We start from the raw sequence: 13,852 nt of genomic DNA on the forward strand, positions 1-13,852 counted from the left end.
CTCAAAATCAGTGCGGCTTTTAGATTACACCGTAAATTCAGAGAAGGATGTAGTGTGAAAACAAAATCAAAAAACCTTTATCCTCGGATAATATGGAATATTTTCCTTAAATCCTAAGAACTAGAGCTTTAAGAAACCTACTTTGTGGATATTAGAGCAATATTTGGTCTACTTTATCATGCAGAAAGATCTCTGTTGTGCTGAAGGATATGACATTGAACAATTCAGGAAAACAATGTCAATGTAACGATTTGTTGTTCTACAAATCTCTCTTCTATTCGACTGCATAAAAAATAGTACAGAATGAAGACAAATTGATGATATTTCACCAATATCTGACTTACATCGAAACATATCATTTGATAATTACTTTAATAGTCGTGAACTCATCCAAACACTACCGAAAACATCGCCTGGTATAGATGGGAAGAGTACGTAAAAATAGAAGGCAACTACAGATCATTCAACACGGTTTGGATTTCAAATTGATGTTACCTTAGTCAAGTCTGTCTGAAGTTGGGTTGATTTAGAATTGAAACTTGCCGGAAAAGATCTACTTCTACAAGACTTGTCTCGTGTTATCGAAATGAGGACAAAAAGACTTTATAACTATTAAAAAAGTGACAACTTTGTATGTATGTCACACGAGTTTCTTAATTTCGAAACGTGCATGAATGAATTCAATGCCTAGTTTGATATGTTTCAATTAATCATAGTATTCAACCTGACTTGAAATGTTAAATATTTGTTCAAAAATTTAGCATGAAGTTTTGTTTCGTAGTTGCTTTCTAGCGTAATACCTCAAGATATACTGTTGATGATTGAATTAGTTTTTGTCTGGAAATTACATAAACTTTTGTGTTTGCAAAATTTTCTACCACTCAGTTGGAAGATTAAGATCACCATGTCTGGAATATTTTTCCAATTGTACTGTGTCAAAAAATAAAAGAAACCAACCAAAGAAGTTGAATATTCCCAAAGTATGAGCAAATATGTCTATATGCTGATGAAATACCCAAAGGGAAAAAAGTGGCACTGGCTATTAATGGAACTAAAGTAAAATATTCGAAATTATTAGCTTCAAAAGAAAAAAAAACTTGGAAAAAAACGTGGAATGTCCGGTAATAGGAAAATTGGAAAAAGAATTGATGTATACAGCAATTCCGTCCAATCAAAATTTCCTTGGTAGCAAGAAAAACCAAAATGAATATCTACACAACAATAATTACAAATGATAGTGAAAGCTGGACATCAACCAAGGTATAATATGAAACAGAGTGTTTGAAATAAAAATGATAAGAAATATCAATGATATTACTTCGCTTCTTGGAGCTCTTCCATTCTTTATTGTAGTGAATCCATCCGCATTCCTTCTTATGGTCCTCTTTCTATATCTTTCATAATTTTTTTCGTCATTCTGCTTTATTCTATTCTATTATTGTCCTTTTACGTAACATCTTTGTTTGTTTAATCTTGGTCAGTTACTAATTATTCACTTACATTCTAAAAACAAGATGAATTTTAATTTCATTTTCTTGTTTTCAATTTCTTCCCCTTATAATATGTTTTGTCCTTCCACTTGTTTTCAGGACTAATAATGAATTTAGTAACCATTAATATTGACCCGAAGGATACAAGTGTATAGTAAATCGGTACAGAATAGCGGAATTGATAGTTTCAACGTCCCATAGGAGAGTATTTATCTTAATATTTTTCTCTTTTTATGGAAATCGTTTCGATAGCAATTCATCAAATAAAATTCGGTCAGTTTCACTTAAATAAATAAGCTAGCAATCTTTCAACGGCCTGTCAGCTGTCTTTTGTGCTTATCTCTTTAGTTTCTTTATTGTCTACAATCCAGTTATCAAAAGTCTATCTTTCTTTGGATATATGTGTTGTGTTTGGATCCATAGGGAGTAAAGCGCACCGGAAGATGGATGGTTTTTTTATGGGCTACGATCGTATAACTTGTATTCCACAGAAAAATATTCAATTAAGCTTTTCCTACAGATTTTTATTCATGTTGGTGTTAGAAATATATAATAGCTCTGTTTCAATCACGTTTAGTTTTCTTGCGACAACTACATAGTCATTTCTAACCTCATATACGCGTCTTTTTGACTAACTTCATTCATTACATCTTATACACGCTTGTTACCATTGTAAATATGTCGCGAAAATCTTCTAATAACCTGTACAGTTTTTGTTATGTGTGCGGAGAATTAACTTTCACATCTCAAACTATTCTAGATTTCCTCTGTAGAATTAAGATAATAAAACATAAATGTTGTGCAATGTGTGTCAAATTTCCATTATCAGGCTAAACAAAAACCCAGACTTATACTATTTGCTATACCAATGATTTGGACCGAACCAAATTATTATTTCCCCTTGATTCAAACAAAAGACATTACAATTAAATCCAAACACAATCTTGTCTTTAACTAACAGATCCATCCTACCTAGTGCCGAAGTGCATATCCCAAAACTCCCAAATCCATCAGAAACCTAGGATTCAACTCCGGATCTTGTTCTAAGTCAGTACGATGAGATATCTGCAAATATCTACCCAGGTTATGAGGCGTCGACTTCAAAATATCCACATCTATCTAAAAAACAGGCTGAGCTTTTGAGGTCTAGATCAAACGAATGGAATTTACTTTCTCTTGCTCCAAAAATTTCCTATTGTTGACATCGTGGTGAAGAAATAAAACTTTTCTAAAGCAAGTGATTTCGTCCTAACGTAATGTTCTTGTTTTCATTAAGTTATTGAATTTGGAATATCATCCAAATCACTGGTGATTGTTCATGGACTCTGACTAAAACTAGTTTGCTGGTTAAACGGAAATAAGCTTCCATTTGTGCCGGTTCCTCATGTATGACATGAAAAAGACATGAAAATATGAAATTTCTTCTTAACAAAATTTGATACTCTAAATACGCGCGGAAAATCACAATTTTCCTTGGACTATAAGGACGGAAAAAATCACTATAGAAAGAAAGTGGGTTCCAATTGTGAATCACACACTCCAGGCAACAAAAATGTTTCTTCGGTAAATCCTGATTCTCTTAATGTCTTGTACATAGAGCTCGACTTGATGAAAAATTTTGTAAAAGCTATACAAAAAGATAACAAGGGATTAGTATATCCGAAAGAGAAATTCCTCAAACTGAAAGAACAGAAAGAAAATCGCCTGGAAATGATGTATAAACGTTGTCCAAAATTTTCTAGAAAACCATAAAGACATGACACATTATAATGTTAACAATAAATTTGGTGAATTCTTATCTGGATTACTTTCCAGTAAATTTGAGTGCTCTAAGTTAAGAACAAGTTAATGAAGATGCGCTATCGAAAGAAATAGAATCGAGGAAAACCTGAGGAGCCCATTTTGTTTTACTTACGTTTTATTTTTTGGTAGCGATGGTACATTCAAAATCTATAGTTTTATCGCTTAAAGAGAATTCATAATTTGAAATTGAACGAGGTCTGGCTATTGAATATCGAGACTGGTTACGAAAAAATGTTTTATTATAAAAATTATTCTACATTAGAATGCTCCCCTCCAATATACTTCCCTACCCTCGCCACAGACCTTTCCATACATTTTCTCCATTGATCGAAGCAGTCCTGGAAGTCCTCTTTGGTGAGTGCCTACAGGAGCTCTGCCGTTTTTTGCTTTACCGCTTTCATCGACTCAAATCGGGTCCCTTTCAGAGCAGATCTTTTCCTAAACTTTCAAGGAAATGCAGACCAGAAATTTTGGTCACTGTTTCCGGAGTTGAAACAGTCACGGGACGACCAAGGCGCTAGTCATTTTTAGCGCTCTCTCGGCTCTCACTAAAGCGCTTAAACCACTCAAAAACACGCGCACGAGATAGAATATTGTCCCCATAGGGCTCTTACAATAATTTATAGCACTCAGCTGGAGTTTTTTCCAATTTAACGAGAAATTTAAGATTGATACTTGGCTCGTGTTTTTCGGTCCGAGAAAAAATCACGTTCGTTTCAAACCGCCACTACTGTAATACTGTAATAGTGACTGAAACGTGTTTTGAGACGTGCATAGACAAGATATCTAGATTACCCCACCCGTCTAGGGCGCCCTCTAGGCGCGCAGTCTCGTTATTTAATAGAAAGACCTCCTAAAACTGTTTGGACGTCTCAAAATATAGTGTTGAGCCTCGCAATAGAAAGAAAACCACAGAAAATGTTTGAAACAAACGGTCGTGTTCTGGACTATAACTATGAAGTGATGCAGCTTGGATTTCGGTCGTATATGGTGATATTTACGAAAATTCTAAATTTTTTGTTGAATATCTGTTTTTTTATGCCAAAAAAATAACCTATACAGTCCTCAATATGAAAGAATTATAGACGGGTATGAGCTAGAGAACATAGGAGCAAAATTAAAACAGAAAGCAAAGGTAGAGAATAGCCAGAAATGTAAAAAATGGTATTATTAGGCTAAAAATTGGCAGAACTCCATCCATATTTATTCACATGTCATGAAAACGTATGCCAATTTTTAGAATTTTTTACCCAAAATTCTCATTTTACTACTGCTATATTACATACTAAATATGGCGCGTTACGTTTCAAAGTTTCTATAGGTGATAATCGAAGTAGGGGGAACAGGTATGGATAAATGGATCATGCTACTTCAAAAACGCTCAATTATAGAGTTTTTATTGCGATACCCTATAAAATATAAATATGAGTCGTTCTATTAGAACATATGAATTATCGTTCTGAAACGAAAATTAAAAAATTTGCTTGCATGGGTTTTCCGAAATGCTCGCTTCAACTAAAATAATTTCAGTTTTCTGAATTTTCCGGTTATATCGGAAGTGGACCCAAACTTCGTTATTTTGAACGGAATGCTATGGTTTTTATTGAATTTTTGGAATCTACGCGAAATTTCAATAAAACTTTATATGAGGCATAGTATACCTAAAGTCTACCATTTTTTAATTATTTCACATTTTCGAAATTTTTGGACACATGCAATCCTCCACTAAAAAAAAATTATATTTCTAAGTTTAAGTGAGTCAGGTCTAATATTTTTGGCATTCAGACAAATAACACTCACAGCTTTCAAAATCTATGAAAACCATGAAAACAATTTATATAGGGTGTTCAGAAAATGATTTCCCTACATAAAAACTTCGAAAACTTAATTTTTTCTCATTTTTCTCTCTACCATTGGATTCTACGCTTTAAATTAAGGGGACTTCGATAGTAAATTCATATATCTCAAATTAACGGTTTTTGTAGAAACTTGAAAAAACTGAAATTTTCATGGTTTTTAACTGTCGGTTGTCTGGAACGACCAAAAAAAGTGTTTATCATGTCCCGTTTAGGATTTATTAATGAAGATTATTTCAATTTGCTTGTAATATACGAGGAATGTGATAAAGCTACTAAAAGAGCCTGAGAAAATGTAAAATAATTAAAAAATGGTGGACTTTAGGCATACCATGCCTTATATAAAGTTGTATTGAAATTTTGCGTAGATTTTTAAAATTTAATAAAGCCATAGCATTCCCTTTAAAATGACGAATTTTCAGAACACTAGTCAGTCCATATACTTTCAGTGAAGGACCCTGTATATAATATCTCAATGTAAATAAACCTCATTTAAATGAAACTATTCCAAGGGTTAAGTGAATTTTCCTTCATGCATAATTAATCCTAGAACATGGATAGCTAATTTTTTTTACATCGAGTTAAAATTTTTCCACTTTCTAACAATAGTTGAAAAAATATACATCTGCTAAACTCTTCTCTCATCTAACTTCCCTGTCACTCCGGAATAATAAATCGATACTAGAACTAAGACAAAGAAGCTTCAAATAGTACACAGAAGCAACGAAGATATTAAAAAAAAATTGTAAATGTAGAAGAAATAATAAATGATGCGCCACTGCCAGGTCAGCAACCATCAATTCCGTTTATGTAATAATTTATTATTTAACCGAAACAATCGTATTTAATTTATCCAACTAATTCTAGTACTTCTAAAACATCAGTACCTACTTAATATAAATAAAAATTAAAAAGATAACCTTTTGATTTATTCGTTTTCAAATCGGTAGTAATATATAGTGTTGTAAATATATATCTGTGTATGTAATACCAGTTCCGACACTGATAAAGTGTATTTAAGTGAATGGTCTTGGGGACTTCCAATCAGTTGAATAGTGTCGAGTGAGAACGTAAACGTAGGTACTCAAAATGGCGAAAACACCAACCGATTTTCAAACATTAAGGGATTTAGCTACACGTATAAGGATACATAGCGTTGAATCAACAGCAGCAGCTAGTTCTGGGTAATTATTAATTATTTTAGTTCTTAGTCGAGAAATAAAATGTACCAAACCGGCTAACATCCTCAAAACATAATGAAATGACTAAGCAGTTATAATTTAGAGTTGGAATAGTTACGCCGCCAAACTTCGAATCGTTTTCGTTTATTACAACACAATTTAAAACAAAACAAAACTCAAATATTATAGTATTTTGTATAATATAAGCGTCAATATAGTTTAAACTAATGAACCCAATTTTTTTTTTCATTTCACATTTAAGGTCATTTAAAAGTACGTTTCGTTCACCTCTAGAGAACGGTTATTGTTAACGTTATAGTCCAGGGATTATTTTGAAATAAAAACACTTGTTGAATGGCTGGAATATGTATTACGTAATTTTAGAACTAGTATCGATTTTGTTTATTTAAATTTAATTGTTTGTTTGTGAAAAGTTTGTAGATTATTTAAAATACAGGAAATAATACATCTTTGTGAGACAAAAAAAGTAATTTTACTATGCCTAGACAGCGATATAAATATTAGAATGGGCATTATTGTAACAAAAATTTTATCAAAAAATTTACGATAAAAGTTTCAAGAGCTCTTATGTTGATATGTTTTAAATAGATTTTCAGACGTCGATTGATTTTGCTTGATTTATCAATGTAATTACATAAAATAATTATTATACTATCAATTATATCAGTATTATTCTAATTATTATACAATGTGTTTATAAATTAATTTAAATGGAAAACATGTTTGATATTAATATGCATAAGTCGACTAGTAATATATCTACAGGGTGTCAAGGATGTTAGTAAGCAGTGTCCTATTTCTACTTTACTTTATCTTGAACATATGGAAACAAATAGTTATAGAGAATGTCAAATTTGAGCATCAAAATAATAAAAGTAAATGGGGATTACTATATTTTAATTTAATTATGTTCTAATATAAAAAATACGATAATAGTTCCAGAAGTACCTGTCCTGACTTAGAGATGGCGGTAGTTACTTGAAATACACCACTGTATTAAAAAGTTAACAGCTTGAAGACGTTGTTTAGTATTTGTTTGGTAGCAATCAATAGCGGACGTTTTCAGTGAATTTGTATACTTGGAAAAAAATGGTTATCGTGGTGACGACACTAGAAATGTAGAAGAAAATTCGCGAGTTTGCTGACATTTCAAAAAGTGTAGTACATCGCATATTAACTGAAAATTTGGACATGAAAACCTGTGCGCGAAATGGGTGCCGCGTTTGCTTACAATGAAATAAAAACTGCGTAGTTAAGATGTTTCCATCAAGTGTTTGGCAATGCTAAAATTAATTTTTGCGCTGTTCTATAACCATTAATGAAACCACTTCACACCCGAAAAAAAAAAACAATCTAAACAATGACCTTAAAAGAAAGAAACGGCTCCAAATAAGGCAAAGATCGTTCCAGTTATTGGATGAGTGTGAGGATAATTTTCATAGACTATCGAGCAAAGAAATCTAACGAAAATGACCGCATTTGGCTAAGAAGATAGTATTTTTTTCATAAAGATAATGTACAAAGTCATTCATCCTTTATTGAAGAGATGATGTCGGCAGTTAACGATATAAATATATTTTTTCCAAAATTTTCGTGTTTTCTTGAATCCTTAATTTGACTACAACTGTCCGTAATTTATCATAGTAATCGAATTAAGTACTATAACAAACGTTATGCAGTAATGAGATAAGACGTTCCGATAACCAAGAAGATCGGGGTATATAACCAACAGTCTAACTCTAACAAAAAGATAAGACCTCCAGAATCTCTCATAGAACTCAGGAGAGAGAAAGGAGGCTACGCGCGAATATGTGACTCGAACGAAGATGAGGATTCGTCGAAACGACATGAGGTGGTGGAATGTCTTTCACATCAATCCGTGGATTTATGGTACTTCTGGGACCATCTTCGTATGTATCTCACGAAACCTTTAAGATGAGCAAAAACTTTCGACAATTGTGGTTGTGTTTAGATCGATGACACTGGAAACCCGATAGGGCATCATCGATCTACACAAATATTAAGGTCAATGTTTTTTACCGGATTTTGATTGTAGCTTAATTATAATAGTAGTAATTAATATTGCTTTAATGGTTCACCCTGTGTTGGTTTATACACTTAGATGTGTCTATGAATAAATTACCTAACAATCTCTTAATACTGATTATTATTATTAGTTAATATCACCCATATGTGATAAGAGTGCATGGAAATGGAATTTCAGTTCGTGGTGAATGGTTACGTAATATATTTAATATTTACACTTAGATATCATTTAATAGCTATAATCATATGCTAAGATAATTTCGTTCTATATTAGATTACACACTTACATTCACAAAGATGTTTCATACACTCAAAATTGCGTTTTTGTATATGAAATATATAAATTCATACGAAAAGTTTATAATTTTGAATGAATTGAATCGTTTAAATACTGTTCTTTTCACATGGAGTTCCACTGTTCTTTCCACATACAAAGATGTTCATTTCAAAAGCAGGGAAGAAAGTAAATCCTATCTTTTCCTTCATGTTGATGTAATGATGATGATTCCTACATAAGAACGGAACTACTTATAACAGTCCTCTGCATAGAAATCAATTTTCAAGCACTGGTGAGACGAGGAATCGAATAAAAAATGATGGCTTTGATGAAGGGGATAGCAATAACTACAAAAATGGGAAACGGATGCCCTCTAGGCCTATCACTTCTACTCGATCATCTACTTGTAAATCTACCCAATGCAGAATACGGATGCATCGATGACCGATGACTATCCTAGTACAATAAGGAACAAGAACGTTCCTGTTTGTACTAGCCCTATAACAAATATATCGGGATGACATGGAGATAACACTTTCAAGCAGTAAGCCATAGGCACGACTCACTTTATAAAGCTACTGAGGTTTGGAATACAAAATGATGAACTGGATTTAGAAAATTAAAGAAACAACCTTAAATAAACTGCCTTGCGATAACACTAAATTTGAATTTGAACTTAACCTCTTTAAAGATTTTAATAGAAAGTGAAGCAATAAAATTTGCAATAGAAGCATACAATGAAGAGAACAAGAAACCCGGCGACATTATTTGACATCTCTGAAGGAATGTAAAGTGTCTATAAATATGATCACGATTGCTGGGTCTTCCAAACTTATCTTTTGTCAAAATATTAAGCTCTTTGGTATTTTACATTGGTGGCTCGAAAATGGACAGGTAGAGGTAGGCCCAGGAACTAAGCTCGCTATCCCAATGGGCTCACAACCTTCCATTTTTCATGCGCAGCTCGTTGCAAAGATATTTATTCAGATATCAGATAGTAGAGTAGCCATTCAAAAACTTGACCACCAACATGAAATTAATTTGACAGGACCACAAGTTCTCAGCATTAGCAGGTTTGATTTTCGTTTCTCATCTATGTATCTCCCCGAAACCAAATCAAAAGGATTGAAATCTGTGGGTACTCAAGACACCAAAGCCATAGAGACAGGGAATGGGCTTTGAGAAAAACTGTAGTTGAAGCTCAAGAAGTTGTACTGGAAAACAAAGAGGAAAACTACTTACAAAAATAAGAAGCTGTTAAAACAGAGATTAGGCTTTAAGAAAAAGAAGTAGAGGGTACTGCAAACGAAAAAATGAGGTCTATCCACAAAAAGAAATGAGAAGTCAAAAACAAAGCTTGTAAACAGAAAAAAGTCTCGCAACTCAGTTCTTTTACGATAAAAAGTTGTTAGATCCACGTAACACCAAATCGGTTGATTTATTCAGTCCCTACTCAAGGGACTTTCTCTTTTAAATTATCACGTAATTAGCTCATCTATTATAGTGACCACAATAATATTAATAATCTTCTGTTTGAATAAAATAGATCGGATAAAAACACAATTCCATTAAAAAAAATAAGTCTCGGAACTAAATAATTTTATTTACTATCATATGTTTGGCCTATGGATTCCGAGTGCTTATCATTTTATTACTCTGTCACTTATAAAAATAGATTGTAATAATTTCGAATGTATTGTTCATAACAAAATTACAATGTTGTCATTTGAAAAAATAAACGATTATGACAAATTTTTGAATTGGGATACCCTGCATAAGTGTTAGAATTATTAAATTCGAAACTACAACTCCATTTAAGATAATTGATATTGGTTATAACTACAGAATGAACGGTACTGATTTTTACTTATTATCAATGGATATAATTTCGATTCCCTACTAGTGCATATTTGAAATTTTAATTTGAATGGTGAACGTGACCTTCGACATGTTAACATTGACTCTTATAGAAGTATACTTTTATAGAAGTACCAATAAAATAAAATAGCACCTAAAATGACTCAGAAAAAAGAAAAATTCAAAATATTTGTCTATATATAAACTTTATTATTGAAATGGTATGCTTGTAATTAGTTTTATCTACTCCTATTAAATTATATATTAATTATTCAACTACTTCAACTTCAAATTCCTTTATTGGGGTGGATTACTCCCTTTCTTATTTTCGTTATAGTTTTTTGTTGATTCTCGTTTCTTTTGTCAGCCTATTCTTTTCTACTTCTGCACTTTGATTTTTATTCTATTGTTCCTAGAATTCTGGTATCTTCTTCAATTTGGTTTCCACGCTATTTCTGTTAAGTTTCTTTCTCATGATGTGTCTTGACCAATTTAGTCTTTGTGTTTTATTTACCTTATCAAATTTTCTCCTCTCAGTTCTCCTTATATTTCTTTGTTTTTCTTCCATATCCTGTGATATTCTTGCTTTTGAGTAACCTTTTATTTTTACCAGATGTTCGATACACTTTTTTGTATTCTCTATTATTTTTGATACTTATTAGTCTTATTGGTACTCCTAGATAATTGAACGAAGATAAGTTTGAAAAACTGTGTCCTTAGATGGTTCTTACCTCTTTCATCTTGTCTTGCTCTCTTCATGTATTAGGTGTTTGCTTTGAGCTCCAAATCATGACTACACCCTTTCCATCCCCGCAAAAGATAAACATTTCCTCTTCTTCTCATTATATTAATGATTAATGTATTTTTTGATTACAGTCATCCAACGACATCATCTTCTATCGCAGAAATACTTTCAGTATTGTTCTTTAGAACAATGCGCTACAAAGTTTCGGCACCAAGAGATCCTTCCAGTGACCGTTTTATTCTTTCCAAAGGGCATGCCGCTCCCGCTCTCTATGGAGCTTGGGTGGAAAATGGAGTAGTACAAGAATCCGATTTAAAAAAGTTGAGACAACTAGGATGTGATCTCGAAGGACATCCTACACCTCGCTTGAATTTCATCGATGTTGGTACTGGATCTCTTGGACAAGGGCTTGCTGTTGCAGCCGGTATGGCTTATCTAGGAAAATATATTGAAGAAGCCACTTACAGGTTAGTTATATAAGATAAAAACATTGTATCACATCATATGATAATTAATATAAATATTTAGGGTATTTTGTTTGATCGGTGATGGTGAAAGTGCCGAAGGATCTATCTGGGAATCAGTTAACTTTGCTAGTTACTATCATTTAGACAATTTGGTATTGATTCTGGATGCTAATAGACTTGGTCAAACACGAGCTACTATGGTAGGTCACGATTTGGAGCTCTATAAAAAGAGATTAGAAGCGTTTGACTTCAACGCTATTATAGTAGACGGTCATGATGTAGAAGCACTAGTTAAAGCATTCGATACTGCTGCTACTGTTAAAGGAAAACCAACAGCTCTTATAGCAAAAACTTACAAAGTAAGTTGATTATTTTTATATTCAAATTTAATCGTTTTATAACGAATTTCTTGTAACAGGGAAGAGATTTTCCAAATATAGAAGACAAAGAAAATTGGCATGGTAAACCTCTCGGTGGAGAAACTGAAAGAGTGATTAAACACTTGAAATCTTTGATTAAGAATCCGGGTAAACTAAATTACACAATTCCAGCACCTTTATCAGAAGTACCAGCAGTTAATATTAGTAATATTAAACTTTCTTCTCCTCCGAATTATAAGCAAGGTCAGATGCTCGCTACAAGACAAGCCTATGGTACCGCATTGGTTAAATTAACCGAATCAAATCCAAGAGTTGTAGCACTCGATGGAGAAATGAGTAATTCTACGTTTTCTGAAGCGATGAAGAAATACGGACCGACAAACTTTATTGAATGTTTCATTGCAGAACAAAATCTCGTTGGTATAGCTATGGGAATAAGCTGCAGAGATCGCACTGTCGCTTTTGCTTCTACATTTGCCGCGTTCTTCACTAGAGCATTCGATCAAGTGAGTAAATCATACGAAAAAATAAGTAGGTGCTCAATTCGGTATTATTTTAGCTCCGCATGGCTGCTATCTCACAATCAAACATCAATATATGCGGATCGCATTGTGGAGTTTCTATTGGTGAAGATGGACCGAGTCAAATGGCCCTTGAAGATCTTGCTATGTTCCGATCCATACCTGGAAGTACTGTCTTTTATCCATCAGATGTAGTAGCTGTTGAAAGGGCGGTTGAATTAGCCGCCAATACAAAAGGGATTACTTTTATTCGTACCGCTAGGGCTCCTACTGCTGTGGTTTATCCCAACGATCAGATATTTGAAGTAAGTCATTATTATATTAAAATTACAATGAATCATCTTGATATTTGTTTCAGATTGGTAAATCAAATGTCGTTTTTTCATCCCCTAAAGATCAAGTTTTGATAATAGCTGCTGGTGTTACTTTACATGAATCATTACTAGCTGCTAAGCAATTAGCTAACTCCGGTGTTGCCGTTAGAGTCTTGGATCCATTCACAATTAAACCTATTGATAAAATTGGTATTGTCAAAAACGCTCGTGAATGCGGTAACAAGATTTTGATCATTGAAGATCATTATCCCGAAGGAGGTATTGGAGAAGCAGTTCTGGCTGCTTTGGCAGAAGAAGTTAATATTTATGTTAAACACATAGCCATTCCTAGAGTTCCTAGATCTGGTAAGCCGGCAGATTTATTGAACTATTATAAAATCGATGCTAAAAATATTGTGAATCACGTTGATGAAGTTATTAGAAAATAAATGTTACTTTGAAAATGTTTTCAATAAAAAAATATGGAATTGTTTTTAAGTTTTTTTTTTATTTTATCCTTTTATACTACAGAAGAGATGGTATGAAATGATATAGATTAGGGGGCTGCAACTAACTCCTGCTGTTGTAGAGCAAGAGATAAAACATCGAATCACTACCCTAAAACCAAAAGGAATAAAAGATAAGAATGGTTTAATTAGGAAAATATGAAAAGCGTACTATGAAAATAAATTATAAGAAGATTGAAAAAACATAACAGAATCAGATAAAAGAAGAAAAACACCCAACTAAAAATGAAGTAGAAGAAGAAATCAAAAGACTAAGTAATGGAAAAGCCCTCGGAGAAGATAGAATAGAAGCTGAGATGTTGAAATACGGAGTAGAACAAATTCATTAACTTAACGAGACAATCTAGAAACAAAACAAGTTCCCAGA

At 32.9% G+C, this 13,852-nt stretch overlaps 1 protein-coding gene across 1 annotated transcript; it reads left to right on the forward strand.

The window, feature by feature from the left end:
* Positions 1-5,947: 5,947 nt before the first annotated feature.
* On the forward strand, positions 5,948-13,451 carry LOC130446261 (transketolase-like protein 2). The gene is made up of 6 exons (XM_056782391.1): positions 5,948-6,333; positions 11,408-11,743; positions 11,805-12,102; positions 12,162-12,629; positions 12,683-12,949; positions 13,003-13,451. The coding sequence occupies exons 1-6, from the start codon at positions 6,239-6,241 to the stop codon at positions 13,405-13,407; spliced, it is 1,869 nt and encodes a 622-aa protein (XP_056638369.1). The 5' UTR covers positions 5,948-6,238; the 3' UTR covers positions 13,408-13,451.
* The last annotated feature ends 401 nt before the right edge of the window (positions 13,452-13,852 follow it).

Source organism: Diorhabda sublineata, chromosome 7 (assembly GCF_026230105.1).
Source record: "Diorhabda sublineata isolate icDioSubl1.1 chromosome 7, icDioSubl1.1, whole genome shotgun sequence".
NCBI lineage: Eukaryota > Metazoa > Arthropoda > Insecta > Coleoptera > Chrysomelidae > Diorhabda > Diorhabda sublineata.

Bases quoted from the DNA above. Each gene is read 5' to 3' on its own strand.
- LOC130446261 (XM_056782391.1), top strand. From the start codon at position 6,239: ATGGCGAAAACACCAACCGATTTTCAAACATTAAGGGATTTAGCTACA. The intron at 11,744-11,804 runs GTTAGTTATATA...ATAAATATTTAG, and splicing joins ATTGAAGAAGCCACTTACAG to GGTATTTTGTTTGATCGGTG. The intron at 12,630-12,682 runs GTGAGTAAATCA...GTATTATTTTAG, and splicing joins TCACTAGAGCATTCGATCAA to CTCCGCATGGCTGCTATCTC.